General features: G+C 50.7%; 2 protein-coding genes across 3 annotated transcripts; one reads left to right on the top strand and one right to left on the bottom strand.

The window, feature by feature from the left end:
- Positions 1-16,376: 16,376 nt before the first annotated feature.
- On the bottom strand, positions 16,377-19,804 carry LOC131209187 (transcription elongation factor S-II). 2 transcript variants are annotated; one of them, XM_058202191.1, is made up of 3 exons: positions 19,456-19,804; positions 17,867-18,140; positions 16,377-17,830 (listed from the first exon to the last, which is right to left on the bottom strand). In XM_058202191.1, the coding sequence occupies exons 1-3, from the start codon at positions 19,525-19,527 to the stop codon at positions 17,229-17,231; spliced, it is 948 nt and encodes a 315-aa protein (XP_058058174.1). In that variant the 5' UTR covers positions 19,528-19,804; the 3' UTR covers positions 16,377-17,228. The 2 variants fall into 2 exon arrangements, with proteins under 2 accessions (XP_058058174.1, XP_058058171.1); XM_058202188.1 differs by having other exon boundaries at positions 16,377-18,140.
- Positions 19,805-20,990: 1,186 nt separating this feature from the next.
- LOC131211639 (protein transport protein Sec61 subunit alpha) lies at positions 20,991-24,209 on the top strand. The gene is made up of 2 exons (XM_058205205.1): positions 20,991-21,294; positions 21,758-24,209. Exons 1-2 carry the CDS (start codon positions 21,288-21,290, stop codon positions 23,179-23,181), a joined length of 1,431 nt encoding a protein of 476 aa, XP_058061188.1. The 5' UTR covers positions 20,991-21,287; the 3' UTR covers positions 23,182-24,209.
- Positions 24,210-24,219: the final 10 nt, after the last annotated feature.

The raw sequence follows: 24,219 nt of genomic DNA, 5'->3' as shown, positions 1-24,219 counted from the left end.
GTCGATTAGAGTGGGTGTATCCTACTCGAGTGTTTCGTCCTTCAATCTGTAAAATAAGGCGAAAGAGAAGCGCATTAGTGTCGTGGAGACCAGACCCGAGTTCGAGGCTAGTGTTGTCTGCCGGAACCCGTTAAATGAGTTACGGAGGACTGGAAGATGGGGACTCAACCGAAGGCCTTTGCTTTAGTGACTGGAAGCAGGAGTTCGGTCGACGTTCAGTGGAACATTTAGTCCACCCTTTATGGGGCTGCTGTATTGATAAGACGCCATTCTTCCCTTGGAGCTGCCGGTTGGAGGCCCCGAACGTCGCGACAATGTCGCCAATTGCTTCGCATTGTATGCAGAGTGAAGCAATTGCAAATGAAGCGCTTATGAAGAAGCGGCACACGCCACGTTCCTCTGCTGGTGCTCTGGTGAGCTAATTCACAATGAAGTGTTTAGTTATCACTACGGTGGCATGCGCCTTGCGATGATGTCGCCTACGCCTACGCCTACACGCCGGTGTCTTGAAGCCACTTCCCGCCACAAGTGGCGCCCTCGGAGCAGGGAGATCCGATCCGTCTGTTTGCCGTCCCCCGGGAAGCTCTTCAAAGCTGTGGCGAAACCGATTGCAAACACACGTGCCACACGTCAACAGCGTCTCTGGGGCCGGGCCGCAACCGGAAGGTTGATGCAACCGAACGCTGCGGCTGTCAGGTGCAACTGCACAGCACCGAGCACTGCAACCTGTCACCGGTACCGGAGTGGATTTAGTTGTGATTTTTTCTGCCCGCTCCCGGCCGACCCGTTACCCTGCACTATTGTTTCGTCTCAATAAATCAGTCCAGACGTGGACGTAATGCGCTAGGAAATTGTCTTTTGTCTGTTTGTGTCTCTCGCCGCGACGGGGAGCTCGCCCCCATCATCGTCCTCGTCGCCAACCCGTTGCACGTCATAAAGGCCATAAACGAGATGGAGGGTTGATTGTGTCACAATAGACACAACCCAATAGACGTCAGGCCTTTGGGGCCGACCCGGGACCGAACGGACCGCTCGTAAAGTAACCAAGCAAAAAAAAAGACTAAAACAGGATGCTTTGCAGGGTAGTTCATCGTTTTTCACCTCTCCGTTTTTCCAGCGCAAATGCTGCCGGATGATAATATTTCAATTTATTCCCACCGACCAGGTCTCCGTGTTTATATTTTGCCCGTCCGCCCGTGGGTTGGAGCCGGAAGGAACGGCGACCCGGACACACCCCACCGGGGGCTAGCCCGCGGAAGGTGCAATTCAATTTGCAATTGCATTAAGATCGCACGGATCGCTGGTTCGGCGGGGAATTCGTGGGATTCCGCGGTTCTAGGTCTCTGTCCACAAACCGGACCGCGTGCTCGTGTGGCCGGTATGGAAATTGATTCACAACGGGTCTTTTTTAGAGCCGGGTAGTAAAAAGCCGTCGGAAGCAGCAGTGGAGCCCCTCAACAGGTGGCTGAACTGAAATTTATGTGAAAATTTAAATGAAAATTGTTACCAACACACTGATAATTAATGCGAATAGGAGTAGGAGTAGGGTATAATTTACCGGTTTTAAAATAGTCAATGTCTAGCCGAATTGATTAATTGGAACTAAACGCTTCATTACAACCGACTTGATATGTTAATTTGATCAGCATCGACGCCGGCGGACGAGTTCCATTGTGGTTTGCGATTCTGTTTTAGTACCAAAATTAAATTGTAAAAACATGTAATCGGCAACAACCCGGCCGGAAACAATAGATAAAAAGATCGTCGTAGATCTTCCTCGATTTTTGGGCGATATGCATACATCGCCTTTCAACCTAAAGATTACAAAGAAAAACAAAGTTTACTGGATTTGACTAGCCTTTGAATAATCATCACTCCACGCTGATGGTTGCCATGACGATAGAAAGTAAAACCAGTCCCAATTGACTCCTTCGCCACATTGCCAAATTGAGATTCGGAAACGGTTCGCGGCGCTTCACTAACCTCACGCACCTCTTTCTTGGGCCGCTAAACGCCTTAAACGGTTAAACATAACAACAAACTATTATGCGAGACACGGACTCGCGCGGTGACAGGATTCCCCGTAATCGTAATCGAGCCACCGGCATGAAGAAGCACTCCACTCCCGGATGATGATATCGGATCGCGTGAAGCCCCCGGGCATCGGGTCGATAACACCCGATCCGCCGATAGTGGGTGTTTAATGGGACGGCCGAGGATGGCCCTGCTGATGATAAAACACGTCACCCCACCCCTCGTACCGACGCGACGATCGCCACCAAAGGATGCCTTTCGCGCTCATAGCCTTACTCTGGCTGGCTATTTTTAAACCCTTTCATCACGTCCAATTTTGGGGGGAGTCCGAGCCCGGCCCGCCGCCGGATGTACAGGAGCCACCCGGGCGCCATGGTCACCGTTCCGATCCGGCGCAGGCTGGACTTCCGGCGCCGGTGCCGATTTTGCGTATACGAAACTCATTAGCGAATGAAGCGAGGCAATAAATCACCGATTCGCTCGAAAATGGAACGGAACGTCTAATCGGAACGTGTCGAAGCATCGCCAGGTGCTGGGCGCGCGAGAGAGATAGAAGTTGGCGTAACACTAATTCGTTGTTAAATATAGACCATCTAAATTGACGGCTTCATTTCGGGGAGGCGGTGGCCCTATCAGGGCGGTCCGGCAGGTGTTGTGTGATGGTCAAACGATGCTCAAATTGATGCTAATCATCTAACGAAAGCCGAATCGGTCGCCAGTTGGCCGTTGATATCGAGGAGCTCGTGAACTAAGGAACCCACCGCGAAGTAATGGAAGAATGCAACACTTCCGAGGGCCCGACCGAACGCTCCATGGAGCCCGAGAGTCGAGCCAAAAAGAAACGTGCCAAAGTTGATAAAATTCCCACAGCCTGAGGAGCCATCAATGATGGAATGCACATGAGCGGCCTCCTGTTATGTTACGCTTTGCGGGCAGGGCCGAGTACACTCGAACGGAGCACAGAGACCTGAGTCTTGAGCGAGACGTGAAATTCCTTCACGTTAAGATGCACGCCTCGGCACCGCAAGGGAGATTCCGTTCCGCAAAATGTTGCTGTGGCTGTAGGTCAAGACCAAGGGCACGGATCGCATCGACCCCCGGGGGTTGCCCTATATTCTAGTGGTTTCGGTTGGAGTCTTTGATCTAACCAAAGGACGCTTCTAAAGCCCCTCCCAAAAACGTAGCGCTTGGTAGGTTTGCCCTTGCTTGGCCTAATAACGGAGGCCAGGGGTTCCAGAGCCAGAGTACTTCCAACAACACCTGCCAATCGTCGTCGTGACATGAAAAACAAACTCTACGCTCTCCGGTTTCCGGTCTGGCTGGCGGCTGATGATGGCGATGATAAGACTAACGGTAGCCGGGCCGGGCCGGGCCAGGCAGACGCCACTCGACGATTTGATAACGATTGGTGGCCCGAGAGTGCTTTTTCGAATCGTACGCCAAGCCGATGGGCCGATGGCAAAACGGGAAACGACACCAAGACGCACTCGAGAGCGGCGGCAACAACGCTGATGGAAGCTGATGGCCGCCCGGGAGCCGGAGATGGCCATAAATATGATGAAGTTTTTTTTTACGATCGACCACGAATGCCCTGCCCTGTCCGTGGCGTGTCCTCGGGGCGTATATTTTAGCATCCGAATTAGCGAGAGCGCGCCCATTTCTGGCGCCAAATTGACTCGAGTTCGATACTTCTCGTGGGGTCGAAGTCGATGACACACCGGGTCCTGGTGTCGCTCGTGGCCACTTTCGTGGTACACCCCACACATCGGATCTGTTTACTTGTCTGCTTACACCCGATTGGGGTCGGTGGCAAACGAGAGAACAATATTTACACCAATTACTTGTAAACGTGGCGAACGTGGAGCAGAAAGCCCCGACCTTCCTGTCCAGGTTCGCGGAGCATACGATTGACGCTATAAAAGTATAATCTGTGGGGCATCCTCTGCTCGTCGGGGTAGTCCCGGACTCCAAACGGTACCCGTTTCTCCGCCTGGCCTGGCGACCCAATCAATAATGCGCGCCCTGTCTTGCCCGCCCCTGTATGCTGCTTTATGTAAATGTCCGAAACCTCTATGCGACTTTCATGCATAAAGACGGGGCGTCGAAGACAAAAGCTAACATCAAAGCATTAGTTTGCGTATGCACTGCGCATGGCCGTTCGCATTATGCAAGAGGCAAAGAACTTGAGGTCCTCAAGATTTGGACAACAAAATCGCGCGCCCCAAAGAACGACGTGACGTGCGAGACAAATTGTTTGGCAAATTGGGCAACGGAACGGAGCGGACAAAACAAATCTCCATTACCCGGCGCTGGATGACGGCCCCAAAAACGGCGAGGCCGGAATTTCCCCAGAAAGCAGTTAAGCCTTTCCCAGAAATCGCACGGTCGTTGGGGCCGTGCATGTGGTTCACCCGCGAGCTATGAAAGGGTTGCCAACGCCAGATAAACGAGGTCCGAACCGTCCGGACCACGGACCGACCGAAGATGCCGATAACTTGATTCCAGCCGATGCTGGTTCTCACCGGGCGATTCCCAGATTGGCCCGGAGCTGAGAAGCAACCAGATTCGACCGGATCTTCGACCGAGCACCATCGCTCATTCGCCTCAAGAGGAGGTATCGGCGGGCAATGACGAGACGCGACCTGAACGATGGCGAAAAACAGAACCACGGAGAGCACTGAAATACTGGTCCGCCGACTGGCAACCGGCGGAAACTGGAATTCGTCGGAAGCGCAATCGTCGAACCTTTGAATCGGATCGAGCGGAGCGGTAGATAAAAATCTTCATATCTAATGGCGCGAACACACCTCTCGCCCTGTCCTGGCCGCTGTAAATATTGTTAACCAACTAATCAGCAGTGGCCCCAACAGCGGGCCCGGAGTCCGCCCTGGTTCTCGACAGCCCGAGGTTCACGGTCACCGAACCGTTCCCTCCGTCGTAAATCAATACCCGACGTCCGCCAAGGGTGGGCCAAACAGCAGTTCCGCGGCACGCTAGAAAATGGGACCTCCGTGCCATAACACGACTTCAATCGATTTCCACCCGTTTTTCACTCTCGAAACATCGAAGCGATACGAACGCGAACCGAACTAATTAAAGTTTATTTCTGGTTCTGGTTCGTGTTCGTGATGCTTTCTCACTCTCGAGATTTCCCCCTACGGGGGTTTTAATCTCTCGACTGCGCCCCAAAGGTCATGAAGCCTGGAAAAAGTTAGCGAGTACTCCATCTTCGGCCGTAAGTCTTCCTTTGAATTCCTTTGACGTAGGCAAACAAAGTGAAAAGTGTGCCTTTTGTAAACTTTTCAAATGGCAGTAAAACTTAGGGTAAATTATCGTACACCTCTCAGTCACGTCACAGCCACGGCCACGTGACGGTACAAAAGTCCGTTAAAATCTCCGGTTTCGGGAACATGACTCAAGCTCGGCCACAAACGATGCGACAGGATTGACGCGACGGCCAGCCAATCCGAGCAGTCCGAGTTGGCAGCAGTTTTCCGAATGCAGAAGGGAAATGCGACAATCGGTGAGCTTCACGTCGGCACGCAAAGGCTGTGCACGCCACAATCAGCTGTTCCGGCCGCTGCAGTTCTGCTGGCACCGGTGAGAAATTAAATACCTACTGCAACGCAGTCCAGTGGCGGGGCCAATGTCAGCCTGAGTATGGACGTATCGCCCAAGGTCAGACCCCACCGAGAAGGTTGGGCCGGTGAGTTGTCGCAAGTGCTTTTTTGTTTCGCGCTCAAAATTACATGCCACCGCGTGACGGAAAAACCGGTCCCCGGCCCGGAATGGTAGTATCTACGCACAGCTGACGGTGCGGTTCTGCGGAGCTGCGGTTTCTGAGACGTCCTCCACCCTGAAACAGTGTCTTATTACGACGCCTGGCGCTTGTTGTGTGCTGTTACTCATCTTTCGACGAGTCACCAGTCGCCAGGGTCGCCGCCGTTACTAGACGTTGTGCAAAAATTAACCAACATGCGCTGCACTCGCCCGAGTGGCAATATTCGGTTTGACGATAAGCAGTCGATTATGGACCCAAAAAGGGGTCCCCTGGAAGAAACGAAGTTAACGTTCCCACGATACCCCACGAAGTATAAACATCTGCTCCGCATTCAGGACCGCGCACTTCATGTTGGGCCGAAGTAAACAAACGAGAACCGTAATTGATTCGGTCGGTCACTGCGTTTCAGTATTGCGCATTTCACGCCAGACACGCCGGAGATTGAGCACTGTGCTGGGGTACTCCAAAGGCACACGCGAACCCACACGACTGCAATTAGAGAGTGGGAAAAGGATCATTAATTGATCGGCTAACGGATCGCTCAAGCAGTAAAGCAGCCACAACGACGCTCTGTATAAATGGAAACTGAATGTTGGAAAGCCCCGTGGGGCCCTGGGAGTGAATCCACGCCCGCCGTTAATCGCCATCGAGTGTCCGGACCGGACGGACGGACTTCTATGGACGATAAATTCCGGTGCAGAAGCGCCACTTGAAGCCGGAGTCCATTTTGCAGGCCGCCCCCATTTCCAGACAGCTGGCAGGGACGCAACGCCTACGAGGAGGACCGCTGACCGGGTGAGGATTATTTTTAGGTCAAACCGCACCGAACGCCCGAAAGGTGCGGCTGCTGCTACGAAGGCCAACGTGTTTTTTTTTCGGGACGGCTTGGATCGATTTTGCTCGAAAATGGCCACAGAATCTCCCTTTTCGTCCCCGGACAAGCCAGAATCCATCATCGAACGCCTTCCAATTAGTGATCGCGCATCGGATCGGAACACGCAAACGTTGTTACAATTCATGCACCAAGCTTCGGTCGCCATCCGCCAGCAATCGTTTCGGTAGACCGATAGATTATTGTTGGACCATGCCCGTGTTTCTTTCGATATTTGGCGCACGATCAAAAAGTCGCGGCCACGGGGCGGCTGCATCGATCGGAACGTGGGGACCGTAAGGGATTTATTTATTTCGCGACTCCGATTGGCCTTCCGACGAACACGAAACTACCACACCAACGTGGCATGTGATCGTTTCGGCCACCGGACCTGATCGTTGGCCGTGTAGTTCGGTAGTCACATACTGCCACAAGTGCGCAAGCCGGGCCGTTGTTGCCGCCATTTGGCAGCCCACCCAACAACGGCTACCAGCAACAACAACAACGGGACGATCCGGTCGATCCGTTGGAAATGATGGTGAGCGGCGCAGCAACGGGGTAAACAAAAAGCGGCTGATGAAACGACCGATTGCCAAATTTGCGGCGAACATTCACGATGCGGTTGAGGCGCACTTTACAGCATAGGTTTAACCCCCGGGTTTTGTTTGTTTACAAATGGAATGGAGAAAGTGTGTTTAATGCGAAATGAAAACTGTGCAGTTCGGCAAAGGGAAAGAAGCACTAAAAGTTCGTGCAGTTAATGGAGATAGTAGAAGATAAAATAGATAAAAACCAGAATAGAGTACCAAACCAAAGAAAAGCTTGTGGCCGAAACGGTACGTAAAACCGATTCAAAACTAGAGATCATCTTTTGACAGCGCATGACGGATCCAGCGATCAAATGATGCTTTGAAGTCGCCTGCTTTGTTTGATCCAAAAACCGGTTAACGGTTCAGTGTTTGGTTAGCCGGTTCGCCAATTGATTTTAGTAGGTCAACGAAGAAACGGCCAAACCAAACCAAACCGGACAAAAACAATAGGAACAGAAAGGAACCGTGAACCGTTTCAACAGACCCGCCGGCTTGCTTTAATATCCTTCGCTCACGGCCGCTTTCTCGCTAGACCTTGACATTTTCCGAACCTTTCACCGCCGGGCAGCGCTGATGGTCCCACAGATTTGTGGGCCCCGAAACTTGCGGTTAGCGGGGTAGGAAAAATATGCTTCCCGCAGGCCCTGGCAGCTCATCATCAATGCCCTGGCACTGTTTTCGATTGCTCATCGAAAATATGGGACCAGCTTGGTGTTTGTTTGCCTGTTCGGCCCGGGTATCGTGCTGAATTGCAAGCCCACCGTAAGTGAACCGCACGCAGTAGGCACCATTTTTCTCACCGACACCGGCCGGCGGGTTTATTTGCGGTTTACGCGAAAAGCTAGGACGCAATGCTTGCGATTTTTCTCTGCCATCACCGTCGTGGGACGTTGTTCAATGGGGCGGCGGCGGTGGTCCATAAACGGAAAAAAGGTTGGACTTTCGAACGCACCGTTGTTCATCCAGCGGAACCAAAAGCGGCACCAAAAACGGTGCCTGACGCGATTTCGTTATTATTATTATTCTTCCCACGCGGATCGGTAGAGACGGAGAACCGTACGCATCGCTGGAGAGATCGCGGATTCCGCACATGGTCCGCTGTTTGTAACGGAGATCACTCGAACCGCCAGCAGGTTCGAATGAATCACCGGTGTGTGGCACCGGAATTCATCGACGGTTTTCCCGAAGTATGAAAGCATAGCGCCCTCTTTTTGCATCGTGCTGTAAAGCATTTTGGGTCAGTCACACAGGGGATGTTTTGCCTCCGACAGTGACTTACGTGGCGTATGCCGATCTTGGGAATTCACTCTATTTCCGGCTGGCTGGCGATGGGTTCACGGTTTCGCGCAGGATCTCCGCTTGACGGCAAGGACACTGCAGAGGGAACTGCGCGTATTATTTTATGGGCGCACTGGGTCTTGTTTTTCCACCAAAAGCTCCTTGACCATTCATCGTTACACCCGCCCGCGTTGCGACCCGGATGGTGGGAAGGACAATTTTCGCGGGGACAGAGAGGTTTATGGGCTCACGGTGGGCCAGGCATCACAAAAATCAACCGACGGTGCGATGCGCAGCACGGGTACAGTTTAAACCGGTGAACGATTGGCAGCACAGAGAGACAGAAAAACACACGCGCACATATACAAACACCCTAGAACTAAACAGCAGCGCCACGGGAACATTAGGGTTGAAACGCCGTTTCTAAATGCACACCGCGGTTACAGCAAACTAGGACCGAAACCACCGGGACGATGCCACCCCTTGATGTTGTCGCTGGGAAGGAAGACCACCGCCGAAACTAAACACACCACAACCGGCACCATAGCGGAGCCCCGAAATTCCGCTAAACAACCATCGCGGAGCGCAGCTGAACCTCCGGACGCGGCAAAAGTTGGAAATTTTTTGAAAAAAAAAATCCGGCCCGTAGTTTCTGCGCGAGTTTCCATCCTAACTTTGGACCTTCGAACCTGACGACGGACCTGACCAGCGCCGATTCCGACCCGAACACCAACACACAATGGCCAAAGAATTGTGAACTGAACGGAAACTGGTAAATCATTCAGTTGGGCTCGTCGCTTTTTGTTGTCTTACTGGGGGGGCTACATGAGGCGTAAAAACTAGCGTTCGTTTCAAATCAAACACTTCGTGTCAAATCGTTTACGCTTCGTGTGGCAGCAAAAATATAAAAACGAAACGTGAAACGTGTTTACGTTCGTGTTTTTGGTCCAAGAAAACAGAAATAGAAGAGAAATTAATTGATTTCTGAATTTTTTATCTGTTTTTTCCGATTTTGTTGCTATACTAGCATATAAGGACTTACATTATCCTCTGTTTGTACGCAAAGCGTATGCAAAAAGTATTTACGATCGGGTTTACGCCTCGGCCGACCCGTAAACGTTTTGACAGAGGTGCAGCAGTTTGGCATTAATCTGTAATGTCAAAAACATTACGTTACGGCTCATGTAGCTCCACAGTTAGAAACTTCTTGTTTCATCGACGACGCATCATCGGTGTAAAAATAATGTTTAATAGTAAATTCTAAGCTGTTGCTTATTTCGGTAAGTAAATTTAAGCATCGGAAAGCATATCTCGATAAGTATTTACTTCTAAATCGTGAAAGTGCACCGCATCTGTTTACATTTTCAGCCGACCATTAGCAGCGTACGATGCAATGACGATACGGCGGATGGTACGGGATACAGGATAAATGGATACATGGATACGCTCTACCTACACGCAGAGATTAGTGAAAAATGCATGTGTATGGTGGAAAAGGGAAACTATTGTGGAAATATTGTAATTGTAAAACATTTGTGGTTATGAATAAATACAAAACATTGTTTACAACAGCAGAACGATCCTGACAGTTCAATCTGAGGGGGATGATATAGGGAGAAAGAAAAAAATATGAGACAGAAACAAACTGCACTCAAAAGGGCTATAACGGGTTTTAAGGCTATAGAAGCAATAAAGCTGGCTCTATAGCCTTAAAACGGCCATACTGAGAGGGAGCATCTCACGAGTCGAAATCCGCAGCCAGAAAAATGAAAAATTGAGTTTTTTTGTTCGGGTAAGAGGATAAGCCGTTTGTTTGGAAGGGTTCAACGATCGCACTTACCAGCAGACAAGGTCTGCGGGACAGACGAGCAGATGCTCACGCACCCAAGCACATTCTTCTTCGACGACCTCAAACAAGCCTATCTAAGAATTATGAAAGGAAATAATCGATCAGTTAATTTAAAGAAAACTATATCTATTGTAACTCTAACTGTTGTATGAATTTATCGATCGGCGGCCACTTGCCTTAAAATAAACGGATAGAAACTCGAACCCATCCAATGGTTCGTTCACCAAGAAAACTACTTCACGACCCGCCCAGAAGGACGTTCCGAATCCTTCGGACAAAGAACTTACTGGCGCCTCCGAAATGGCTCTCGATGGAATCAATTACTTGGTCCAATCTTGGTCCGATAGCGAGTCGCTCGAACGCATTCCGACCGCCGCCACCAAAGACGTGACCGCAGCAGACGCAGGATCCTTTGCTTGCTTGCGTGGCTGTGTGCCTGTGTGCGAAAGCAGCTGAAGTTGATTGCCGCGTTGTCATTGTGCAATACAACAGCATGTGATACGCGATAGGGCTGTAGGTCAAATAAAATCGATACCGGTGCGAGAGGTGCCTCTCAAGCCTTTCCAATTGCGTTCCAATCAAAGCCCAGCCCCTGGTTTGCCGAGGGAACGAGATAAAAGTGCCCACGGAAGATGGCGTGACAAACTACACACGGCGAGAGACAGAGAGGGGAAAAGCGGAAAATGTGTGCGAGAGAGAAAGAGCGAAGGGGAACGAGCGAAACCGCGAATGCCTTTCGCAGGAAGCTAGAGCGAGGAAGGGCTCTACCTCGGAGCGGTGAATGGGAATCAATGCGAAAGCATTTATGTGACTCACTGTCCACTTTCTTCGTGCGTCCATTTTTTAACATAAAACCCCAATTAGCAGACAGAACGGTGTCCGATGTGTACCTTGCCAAACTGTGAGCTGTACCGGCAGTGAGTAAATGACAAACAGCCGACTACCGTCAACCGAAACGAAAAAAATTAAATTTTTTCATTAAAAAAAAACACGGGAAAAAACGTCGACCACACCATCCATCCGTCAGACCATTTTTTTCGCCCAATTTCTTGGCATCCTGTCAAAGCATGCCAAGACACGCCGCCCCGGCGGTACACCTCGCGGAGGGCTGTGGGCTCGTGGGATAAAATTTGAAGGTTAAAAATTACATAACCTTCAAACGGCAACGGAACAGAGAGAGAGGGAGAGAGAGGAAGCCGATCGCCACACGTAACGAGACCTCCGGACCACGCGGCCGGGCGAAGGAGCCGCCTGGTGGCTCTTGCGAGGTTATGTATCTGTGTGGATGCGTATCAAGAGAGTGTTTTTATTTGCCCGCTCACTTAGTAGGATCCGATTTCGGCTTGTTTGGGTACATGTGTGCAGAGAGAGTAAAGTGTTACCTGCGGCACGGGACGGTTCGATGTCCGATGGATTGGGGTGGTGGTTTCCGGAAAACTCGACAACAAGCAAACACAACTTCTCACCAACACCACGAGCTGCGCAGCACGTTTTGTCTTTCGATTAAACCGAACGCAAAGAAAAGGAGGAATTGCACGGAACACTTTCACCGTCCACTGGTTGGCAGAAGAAAAAACTTAACTGAAACGCTATCACACAAAAAAAAACAAAACATTACCACAAACACCCGACCGCCACACCAACCGGTACGGCAACCGATTGGTAGTGCCCTGCAATTGTCAACTCGAGGGCCATTTCTACGGCTGATCCACGCTGCCCGGCCGCAAGCTAAATTTCTGCAACACTGCCACTGCCATTCTGTGGTACATTCCCTTTCGTGATGCCTACTGCGACTGTTGCACACACTTATGTAACGTAAGTAAAATTTTCGCTCTCCAACCAATGGCCAATGGCAGGACTTGCTAGGATGGCAGGCCAAAGCGGGTTGCTAGGATGGCTTTTATTGCGATTGCCATACTCGCCACACTCGGGGAGCATTTTCCATCGACGGGATTCTCCCGGTCGTACCCACCCGGTAATGTGTATGGAAAATAAATGCTTGGGCACGCACTGGCACCGAGTGGCCACGAAACACACCTACACCGAAACGGCCTTCGATTTGGAGGGTTACGTGCGATGGGTTTAGTAGTTTCGTCGGCCGTCCCGACTCCCGTCGGCCGTCGTGATCCGGCCGCTGGTGTCCCAGCGGGGGTGTCTACTGACACTGGCGAACGGGGCCAAACGCTGGTTGGGTGGCCCAGGAGCAGCAACCGTGCACGACGTCGGCGGCTGACGGACACCATTCACCGCGTTTCACTGCGGCGTATTTTCGCTGGAGCGGCACCACCGGGGCCGTTTCCGACCGGGACCGGGCGATCCGGCTTGCAGCACACTGGCCCCGCGACCAGCCGAAGTGAAAATCGCTAGTGTGGGCGCTGCTGCTGTTGTCACTGTTGTTGCACCAAGCGAGCCCGAGCACAGCAGTTAACGTGGCCGCCATTTCTTAGCTCACCAACTGGAATGAAGTGCCACGGAGCGTTTCGGTGCCACTTTTGGTGTGTTTTTGTAGAAGACAGACCGAGAGCGAGAGAGTGCGAGAAAATCAGATCGTAAAGGAAAACTCTCTACCTCGCTCCCTTCGCATCCTGGCGCACGGGAGAGTGGCGCAACGTTTTCCACGGCTCGCAGAATCGACCAGAAAAACAAACCAGAACTAATTCTCATCCGTTTCGATTTCGCTCTCTTTCGTTCTCCCTCTCTCTGGAATTTCCTAAAGACACCGCTGGTACACGAATTTTCCATTTCCATCGGCACAGCGCGAACGCACACAGGCAGCGCAGCGCACGCAATGCGCGTTGTTTCTCCTTCGCGTGGCCCATGTGTTGGTGATACGAAACGGTGCCCCCGGAAAATGACAGTAAATTATACAACCAAACGGAGCACGTTTCTTCGCGGACCTAACGCAAAGGACACTCTTGCCTTGGCAGCTAGTTTACGATTAACTTTTAGCAAAACCAGCCCATACAAGAAATAATGCATTTAATGCAGACCAGTAAATGCCTTGGCCACTGGACGGGTAAAAAAATGAACAAACAAACAAACAAACCCGTTCACACCAACACCGACGCGGGAAAAATCGGTTGGTTGGTTAGAAAATTGTCCCAAAACAGCTGATTGCGTCGTGCGAATAAAGTGCGCAGAATCGTTAAGAGAGAGAAAGAGAGAGACACTGGCAACGCTCTTGGTGGGATTTTGTTGGGTTGTGGCCTCTGGCGCTTCACAAACAACACGCGAGTGTGTAGTAACACTTTGGTCCTTTTAGCACCAAGGAACTGTCCATCGGTGACGCGCACGAGTTGGGGAAGAAAATTTGCGTAAGCAACCTGGGAAGCTCAGGTTCTTCGTACTGTGTGCCAATTGCCGATGCAGCCGATTGGTTGGGACGATAAAAAATTAATTTACCCAGGAATCTTCACGTGACAGCTCCGAAGACAAATTGGGCCAATATCGGACGTTCCTGCGTGATACATCAATCAAGCGAGCTTTTTCTTTCTTATTGGTTCACTTCGTTTCGTTGTTCTGCGAAGAATTACTGATAAAAGGAAGCCGCATATTGGGCGGTAGTGGAACGATGATAACAACCGCAGCTTCGCCACCCAATTGGCAAGTTAGTTAATGGAGTATCGAAAACAACATTTAACGGCATCGAACTCGTTCGGGGGATGGATGACGAACTAATTGCTGTCAACGGCGGCCGATTGCCGGATCCAGTCCAGTTACACCCTCACCTGCGTGGGGTCGTATGTTTCGTGCATGATTGATGTTGCACCAACAGCGTGGACACCGTTGCCAAAGTGAACCTCATTAGCAACAATACAGTGATCCTCCGGCGAACGGTGATTGGTTTCACAAAACGAGTTTGCAAAAAATATGGCCACTTTTCATCTAGGTTACCTCATCTGCTTTTTCTGCGACGCGTGACCACCGCGGAGTTTGACGATCCATCCCACGTGGCCGGTTTGTTTGTCTCTCTAAGCCATCCCACATTACCATACCCATTATCTGCTTCGAACTGCAACTGTGTTGTGGCCACGTTCGCCCTACTCTCCCAGGTAGCCCGCCAGGTGCATTACGCAGAAATAGAAGGACTAGAGTGTTCTTAGACCTAGGGCCACTGATAGGCATCGTCTTATCACGTGCCGTGCATTAAACAGCGTGCGGCGCGAGACCAGAACGGTCGGCTCAGGTAAGTGGGGCTGGGCAAATTAGTTTTCCGCTCTTATCAGTGCCCCGTGGGCCCCGTGCAAGTGCCAAGTTTCTGGTCTGGCCGCACACATTTTCGCCCGTGACAAGCCCGTGCAAGATCGGCCCGAACGGGTGAGCTGTGAAGTGAGAAACACGAAACGGAAACTGATCTCTAAATGACAACCAACCCCCTTTAAACGGCAAATGACGTCCGTAGTAGCTTATGGGCTAGCGGCACAACTTTATCAGAGAAGAGGGCACATCACGCCGGCCATCGCGGTGGATAAGTGGAGCAGTGTTTGCCGCCGAGTGCTTCTTGCACATCTCTGGGATACAATCTACTTCACAAGGGTTTCAAGAACATGTGTGCCATTTAATCGTTTTTTTATTTTCGTTTCGCTCAGATAGTGCAAAGGATTGTTCCCATACAGACGTGATACAACAATACGATTGATCGCGTTGTACCTATTGTCAATAAACCACTTGTGCTGAAGAAAAGGCAATATTTTCATAACCCAATGGTACCCAACTTTATCAGCAAGATATAGAGTAGAAAATGCACTTCTGACTTACCGAATATCACATCGAATCACCCTAACAATCACGGATCCACAAATCTACGTGATGGATAGCTCCTCATCCTTGCACACAAAACTCGCACAATTGGGAAGTCCAGTCGACGGAAGAGAATCTTAAGCGCGGTGCCCGACGGAACCGTCGTGACGAACGACAGGAGCGTGACTGGGAACTAGGTGATCGCAGTCAAGTATCACTACCCTACCTAGTGGCCAAGAACTCAAAAGCCTAATCAAACAAACCGTCGTCAGGTTGGCGGCACGGGGGCAGGGTAAACGAGGCAAACCGCCTTGTACTGCCAACCTGGCGAGGCGGATTCATTTTTCTTATTATCATTTTAATTAGCCAACAAATGTTGCGATTGACGCGACTCGGTGTACCAATATGTCCTCTAGGCCTGGGGCGAACACAGACACCGAAGGTGACCAGAATTCTGGGTTCCCGCGCAGAAGTCGTAGAAATGCCAGACCAGTTTGTACAGCTTCACGCGCCGTGAAGCGGAATTAGGAGCGGCAACAGAAGCGATTCGTTATCAAAAGTGAGTGAGTAAATTGCGGGTGATAAACTGTACCATATCTGACGGTGCAGGAATGATGTACAAATTAAAAGCGAGATCAACACTGATTGTGCGCTGGTAACAACTAGCTCCAGTGAGGAGCGGTAGTAAAACGCCAAGTAAACGACGTTTTTATGCAAGAGATTAATGAAAAGACTGTTTGAAGATTTCGGCGCATATCCACGTAAGGTAGTCATCATATTCACACTTCACCTTAAACAACGTGACAAATGTTCACACGAAACAAGTAAGAGTTTGCCGGTTTGGGAAATTTGAACGCAGAACCTTACAACAGCCAATTTGAAACCATAGCACAGCGCCCTCTAGGAGTGAAAGGAAAGTACGTGCTGCCACCTGTTTTAAAACCAATAAACTAATCCATTCGGTTATTGAAAAATCGAAAATACGGCTCAAGATCCGTTCTTTTAAAGATTCGCCAAAATACCGATTATTCAATCGACACCCAAAATGCTTGAGCATTCTTGATTCTGTGCTTTCAGCAACAATACTCACCCGTACAATGCTGGATACGAAATAAAAAAAACTGTTCGCGTTTATTTGGGGAACACAAAAAGGTGCACCGCTGGTCGTCCACGCACAGGATGATTTATCTATCAAAAGAAACGACGCCAATGTTTACTGTAGTTAAAGTTATGTACAATATTATTTATGTTTTGTTAAACGACTTCGTTCTCCGCCTCACGAACCGCAACGTGCGTTTTGCACGTTTTTCCGTGCTGTTTGTCTTGCTTCATAGAAACAGCATTACCTTAAACCTAGCTTAAGATGTGATTTTGCAGTGCGCAGCTGGTGATGATAGCTTTCCGCTTGCAGTTCTTCTGCCGGACAAGCAACAGGCAGGTTTTCTCGAGTCGATTTGAGATCGCTTGCTTCGATTGCTGAGGTTTTCGTTTCGCACTTCGTTGCCCCGCAGGTACACCGTGCGCGGTTCCGGAGTCGATCAGCGTTCGAAAGAACGGAAACGAAAGTACGAAAACACATTTCCTACGGTACGACAAACAGTGTGGAGGACAACGTTCTAAAGGAATCCCTAGCTAACACCGAATCGGTCACAACATACGAGCAATCCGCGCCATGAATCTGTGGCAATTATTCAAGCAAAGGGATGGTAAGAACCATCGTGGGCATTGTAAAATCACTCACGTTCCGTGCAAAAAAGGGTTAAAAATAAAAATACATTAAATTAAAGCTTTGCGACTGCGGGAGGGTCGTTTCAGCGAGTACAACCTACATTGCCTTAGAAAGTAGCCTTAATAGTGATACAGCAAAGCAGATTGGTCGACGCGTTTGCCCTATTGCGGGCAAGACTGTTTCCCGATCGCCCTCCGATGCCCATAATCGTCCACTATGCTTCGACCTGGGTTTTAAAACCGATTTTTGCCACCTAAAGTTAGTGTAACTCTTCTAAGCGTTGCGACAATTGTTCGTACCATTTGCTCACTGCCACGACAAACACAATCTTCCGGGTGCGGTGTGAATAACCGAGTTTAGCAAAACTTCCAACGGTGGCCACACTCGTTGCACATCACGAACGTGGTCATCGGTTCATCAGCGCTGCGCGTCTGCAGCTGGTTGTAGGTACAGTTGCGCTTCTTACACTTGCCACACTTCAGCAGATCGGTCTTGGTGCCCTGCACCGTCGCCAACTGTGCATCGTTGATCGCCTCCTTCACGAAGCGATCGCGCAGCAGTTTCATCTCGTCGCTTGCCATCTCCTCCGACGTCATCTTGGCTAGTCGCTGCGCGGTCAGCGCTCCGCTCACAAAGTTGCTCCGAAGGCTCGGATTCTTCGGATCCTTCAGGTTGGCAACCCGCGACCGGATGCGGTTCTTGTATCGCATGTCGGTGTTTTTAAACTCGACAAATATCGCTTCCTCCAGCTCCTCGCCCAGCTCCTCCGGCGTTTGGCAGCCTTCCGGCATTTCCCCCTCGACGCGCAGGGCGTTAGCCAACATTTCGCGACACTTCAGACGCACGGCATCGGTCGTGTTGCTCGATTGCGCTGGAAAACTGACCTGTGCCGGTTTCGTTTTGCCTTCTTTCTCCCGCTCCGAGTCCTTTTTGTTGCCCTCGCGTCCGCTACCGGCACCTCCGGTGCCAGGACCGTGCCCGCCAGCGGTACCACCGGTGCCACCGTCGGACGATTTGCTATTCGATTTGCTCGACGATTTGCTCGAGCCCTTCGACCCGTCCTTGCCACCGTCCTTCGAGGGCGGCGTGCCGGCCAGGAACCGTTTCCAGCTTTTGATGAGCGATTTGGCCAGACTGATTACCTCGTCGTCTTTGCTGCACTTGCGCAGCTCGTTCACCGTCATGCCAATGCGCGTTTTCGTCAGAATATCCAGATCGATGTTCAGCCGCTGCAGCTCGCGCAACAAATCCAACGCCTGCTCTTGACCCTGCAACACAAAATAGTACACAAGTTGTCAGTTGGATGTTCTTAGTGAGTAGTCAGTTGGATTACACTAGGAGTAACATTCAATCGCTATCCTTTCCTCCACGACGAACCGGCACACCCAGCAACAGACAGCACTTTTCGGTTCACCCTCGTGCAACGCCGAACGCAGTGCGTGCTGTGTTTTGTTTTGGATGTACCAAACCGGTTCCCTTCCACAACTGCGGGCGTCGGAGCGCAACAGAAAGAGAAAGCAGAACGCACAAGTGCACTGTTTCTGCCTTCTCGCACCCACTCTCGCAGCTAACCTCGAACGCGCATGCGTCGGCCAGGATCGGAAAAAAGCCGAATGCTGCGAGTGGGAACACACCGGGGAAAAAGTTCGCGCGCGATGTGCGTTTTCCAAGATCCAAGCAACAGTCGCTTAGGGGCGAATAGGCGTCGACATAGGCTTCATATTTTCGATCCACCCGTCGTGTGATTGCTGAAATCGCGCCAAAATCCTTGCGCCCAAGGGGTCGTAAAATCCGCGCGCCAGCCCCGTGTTAAGATTTTCCGCCGTCTCTTCTTGCTTTTCACATCGAGCTATGCAAAATAAAAACACTGCTCACACACATGTGTGTTCGGAGGAGCCCAAAACAGCACGTACCAGAGAGCGGAAGAGAGAGAGAGAGAGACAGAATGAGTGCTCTCGTGTTTGACAGATTACGCAAAAACGGCAGCAAATTAGAACCAGCACACTTTTCGAGTGGAGAGGCTGCGTACCGAAAAAAACGCATGCAATGTGGAAGCGATAAAATAAATTTCCACGTCTCAGTATCGCACCGGGGCGAAAAGCAGGCGGCGGGCGGCGATCACACTGCTTCACTTCTTTCCTCCTTGTACTAACGAAAAAAGATGCTCCGTCGTTTCAGGTGTTGGGCCCGTACGGTTCTGTTGGGTTACCGAATGGAAAAAAAATGTGGCAATATTTGAATAATTGAACCACACTTTATTTACCCAGCAGTCCGGAACCGAAGGCCGGGAAAATCCACCGGGAAGAGGCGTCCCGCGGTTTTGTCCCGCAAACAAAAAGGGGAGCAGCAAAACGCCGTGAATCGCAGCCAGTAAACCCCTCGCGCGCTTTTAATCACCGAGGGCGCGAAATTGTCTATGCAAAGTGCACGGTTCCGTATCCTTCAGCACACTTCGCCCCGTTGAGCGAGCACCGACGCACCGGCACGGCTCGCGTTAATCGAAGCATTTTCTGGGGGTGTTGTTTTTTCTCTATGTTCTTCACAACCAACGCTCAGGGCACGACGAACGCAGGGGGCGCTTACCGAGCCATCCGATAAGGATGTCATTTTGCCGAGCTTTTTCTGGATCCGAAACACTTCCTCTTCGACGTTCATCCTGGCGGTTGCCCACAAGAAGTCGTTTTTCAAGAACCAACAACGCGCTGTTCGCAGGAAACCCCAACAAGCTGTGGTCGCGCGGTCGGGCGAGGCGAGGCTTTTTTCCACTACGCTTTACGCGTTGCCTTACGAACGGCACGAGAACCCGCGGAACATACGTTGGCAGAGAACCGACGACAAGAAGGATTTACTGCGGCACGGTCCAAAAGCGATCGAAAAGCGCGGAAAAGGCGAGGAAAAAAGCAGCTAGAATTTTCAGCGCTTCTTCCCAGCGGTCGGCTTGTGTGGTTCTGGCCCGCGCTCTCACGTACACCAGCAACGCGCTGGCGTGCTCTGACACGGGTCCAGTGTTGCCAGTGGAACCGCAACACTCCGCGTGTATAGTGCCGCGTTGAGATGCTCAATTCGTGGGAATGGCGAAGACCAGGTATGAGACTTAACGATTTGGTAATGATGATCACAGGTCCAAAAACTAACGATCGTTTCAGAAACACATCCTACCTGAGATGGGACAGGCGAAGCAAATGGTACCCTGCCTCCCTATGAGTCATTAATGCAAATAGTTAATCGTGTTATATATTCGAACGAGAGCCTCACACCCGGTTAAGTATGAATAATGGCCGTGGGCCTGGTTGGGAGCTTCGATAGGATGGTCTGTCTCCCACCTGTCCCATCGTTTTGGACCATCAACCCGATAATCGTGACTCGTCCGTAGATCATTATCGTTTGCGCTGCACCCATAAATCGGTTTCTATGCGAGAGACGTCTGTTCGAACCCTCAAAGTGCATCGCTTTGAATTCGCAGAATTCTGACAAAAACTGAGCAACATTGTTGGCATACGAATACAATGGAGAACCATATTTAAAGGAATGCGTGGTATTGTTTCTCTTGGAGCGCCGCTTGTGCAAAGGTTAACATATTTGCAGCAACCTTCCGAACATCCCGAGTTCCCGCTCATGCTTACTCTTGATTGTAAAATTACAACGAATCATTTAAGAAAGCACAGACGGACGTGAAGTGCGCTTTACGGATTTAAGTGAATGATTCGTGCTTACACGCCGATAACCCAGAAATCGGAGGAATATTTTAAATTCATGGCAATGTAACGGTTTGTATCACCCCGTGCGAAGCCGTTCGAAAATTTCACAACTAGCTAGCTCCAAATTTGAATACCTTTTTCACTGGGCATCTGTTTACACGGCATACTGCAGCAGATTCGAGCAAAAAAACCACTACTAAACGTGGAATAAAGAATACTCAACGGTTGATTATATCATGTTCCAGTATTCATTGTTCACTGGCGCACTAATTTCATGAATCTCCACCTAACGGCCTCCAGTAGCGTGTTGAACCTCTCAACACGCATCTAACCCGAGTCCGTGGGCTGTCAAAACGAGTTGCTTCAGGTACCTCCGTAACTGACATTTCTCCGCTGCGTGGACATCATCGTCGATGCGTTTGCAGCACCGGACCATCGCCGTGTAAATCGTCCGCACTGTTGCCCTAAGGTGGCCTACTCCGTGTCAGTTGTGATTGAGGAGACCGACGAAACGAAGTGCTTTCCCAGTGGAAAAGAATCCCACATCCGGAGACAACAATACCGTGTCTCTGGTGTCCGAAAAACACCTTTCCCAGCGTTTCGGGAGCGGAAGCAAATCGATCCGACTGCGAGGCAGTTAATTCTCGCCCATTTATTCTGCGGGAACACCCGGGAAACGGTGCTAGGTGAAAACCGACATCACAGCCACCCGTAACCATGGGAAGTAAGTATAATCCGCCATCGTTGAAATGTTGTGCGTTCTTTTCCAAGAAACCGTCAGCAATTGTGCCTTGGGTTGGTAAATGTGCCAAAATTATGCACAATATACCGTTCCTTGTGGCGAGTGGGTTGCGAGCCTAGTTTCCCTCCCTCTCTCTCTCTCTCTCTCTCTGTCTTTTGCACAGTCGCTCGTATCGTTTGTCCTCTTCTCACCCACCACGCCGACTGCGATGTCAGAGCTTGTGTACACGTAGACAGGGAAAAGTTCCAGGTTGGAACTTTCGCCTCAACACCAAACAACCTAATGCGACTGTTTTTTGCCGTTTTCGGTCGAACCCAACAATAAGACTTAAGTTTGGGACTATCGGTGCACATAATTCGCCGCTTTTCTTTAAATTATAAACTTTTCTTTCGCAATCAAGTCGTAACTATCCCTAACTGGTTTCTATCTTTCCTCCCTTCCGCAGTCAAATTCCTCGAAATTATTAAACCGTTCTGCGGCATTCTGCCGGAGATCGCCAAACCGGAGCGTAAGATCCAGTTCCGCGAGAAGGTTCTATGGACGGCGATCACGCTGTTTATCTTCCTCGTCTGCTGCCAGATCCCGCTGTTCGGCATTATGAGCTCGGATTCGGCCGATCCGTTCTACTGGATCCGAGTTATTCTGGCCTCGAACCGGGGTACACTGATGGAGCTGGGTATTTCGCCGATCGTCACGTCCGGACTTATCATGCAACTGCTCGCCGGTGCAAAGATCATTGAAGTTGGTGATACGCCTAAGGATCGGGCTCTGTTCAACGGCGCCCAGAAGCTGTTCGGCATGGTCATCACGATCGGACAGGCCATCGTGTACGTGATGACGGGAATGTACGGTGATCCGGCCGAAATCGGCGCCGGCGTATGTCTGCTCATCATCATCCAGCTGTTCGTGGCCGGCCTAATCGTCCTGCTGCTCGACGAGCTGCTCCAGAAGGGATACGGTCTCGGATCGGGTATTTCGCTGTTCATTGCGACCAACATTTGCGAAACGATCGTCTGGAAGGCCTTCTCACCGGCCACCGTCAACACGGGCCGTGGTACCGAGTTCGAGGGTGCCGTCATTGCTCTGTTCCATCTGCTGGCCACGCGTCAGGACAAGGTGCGCGCCCTGCGCGAAGCATTCTACCGTCAGAATCTGCCCAACCTGATGAACCTGCTCGCGACGGTGCTGGTGTTTGCGGTGGTCATATACTTCCAGGGCTTCCGCGTCGACCTGCCGATCAAATCGGCCCGCTACCGCGGCCAATACAGCAGCTATCCGATCAAGCTGTTCTACACCTCGAATATCCCGATCATTCTGCAGTCAGCCCTCGTCTCCAATTTGTACGTCATCTCGCAGATGCTGGCGGTCAAGTTTCATGGCAACTTCTTGATTAACCTGCTCGGCGTTTGGGCGGACGTAGGCGGTGGTGGCCCGGCTCGCTCGTACCCGATTGGTGGCCTTTGCTACTACCTGTCGCCGCCCGAGTCACTCGGGCACATCGTTGCCGATCCGATCCACGCCGTCCTGTACATCGTCTTCATGCTCGGTTCCTGCGCATTCTTCTCGAAAACGTGGATCGACGTGTCGGGAAGCTCGGCCAAGGACGTGGCCAAGCAGCTGAAGGAACAGCAGATGGTGATGCGAGGCCATCGGGAAAATTCGATGATTCACGAGCTCAACCGATACATCCCGACGGCGGCAGCTTTCGGTGGTCTCTGCATCGGAGCACTGTCCGTTTTAGCTGACTTCATGGGTGCGATCGGTTCCGGCACCGGTATTCTGCTGGCCGTCACCATCATCTACCAGTACTTCGAGATCTTCGTCAAGGAGCAGTCCGAGATGGGCGGCATGGGCACGTTACTCTTCTAAGAAGACCGCTAAACGGGGAGCATCCTTATCATTTCCCTCTTCATCTCGTACCTTCTTCCTCCTTTCATCCCAAGTGGTGTTGTGTTGTTATCCGTTGAATCCCTAGTTCTTTGTTTTTTTTTTAAATGTCATTTGCCCACGCTGTCCCCCTAGTGTTGGAGCCCAGCAAGAGGCAGAGGACGCACCCTTGGCGCGACCTCATTCGGCAGCCCATCACTGACCCCCGTGCACCTTCTTCGCAACACGAAAACGGTTTAATTTAAGTGCATACTTCTTCGTTAGCGTTTAAGAGAGCCAACACTCTGCGAAACAGAGATATAGTGCGACTGAGACATGGAAAGAAAGGTGTAATAATGTAATGTAATCAGTGTAAAAGTGACACAGATTCTTTTCTCTTGTGCGAGAGAAGGAAAAACCCGCAAACCGGAGCGAAGGGGCGAGAAGCAAACAAAACACTGCAATACCTGAAAATAAAAGAAAATACACAGTTCAATTTGTCCCCTATCGGCGGTGTGCGCCTCACGGAGGAAGATGCGCAGGAACAACTTCCGTGGTCCGTCATGCAGATTCGGCTCGCTTTCCGTTTCTTGCATCATCATTTGGTTTCTTTTTCGACGGACCGTGGCAGGAATGCAATAATTTAAAATAGGACAACTCCGGGCTCATTGTGGAGAGAGGACAAATAGCGAAATAGTTAATCAATTCTTTCCTAAGCCCATTCACGCAGACTCCGCAGACACTTCGGCATCGAGCGCGGAATGTCCTATCCCGCTATGTGGTTGGACTCGGCGGAGCTTTTATAACCTCGCTTTTTCTTCGTTTTCGTTCCGGCACTCAAGATAGGAACGAAAATTGAGGAACACACAGGAGAGAAATAGCTTCCATCAGCACCGCAAAAATAAGGACGAAGGCATGCGAGAGGGACGGCCGAAAAAGTTGCATTTAAACGCGCATCTTCTTCTGCGAGGCAAAATCGGATCGGAATAAACTAAAATGAAATTCAACTAAAAAATGTGTTTCGTTTCGTTTTAACGGATA

This window comes from Anopheles bellator, chromosome 2 (assembly GCF_943735745.2).
Source record: "Anopheles bellator chromosome 2, idAnoBellAS_SP24_06.2, whole genome shotgun sequence".
NCBI classification, from domain to species: Eukaryota; Metazoa; Arthropoda; class Insecta; order Diptera; family Culicidae; genus Anopheles; species Anopheles bellator.
Note: the sequence above shows the minus strand (reverse complement) of the source record. Positions and strands in the feature narration are given on the sequence as shown.

Excerpts from the sequence above, each read along its gene's own strand:
- LOC131209187 (XM_058202188.1), bottom strand. The coding sequence starts at position 19,527 with ATGAACGTCGAAGAGGAAGTGTTTCGGATCCAGAAAAAGCTCGGCAAA. Across the intron at positions 18,141-19,455 it reads CATCCTTATCGGATGGCTCG|GGTCAAGAGCAGGCGTTGGA; the intron begins GTAAGCGCCCCC and ends TTTGTGTTGCAG.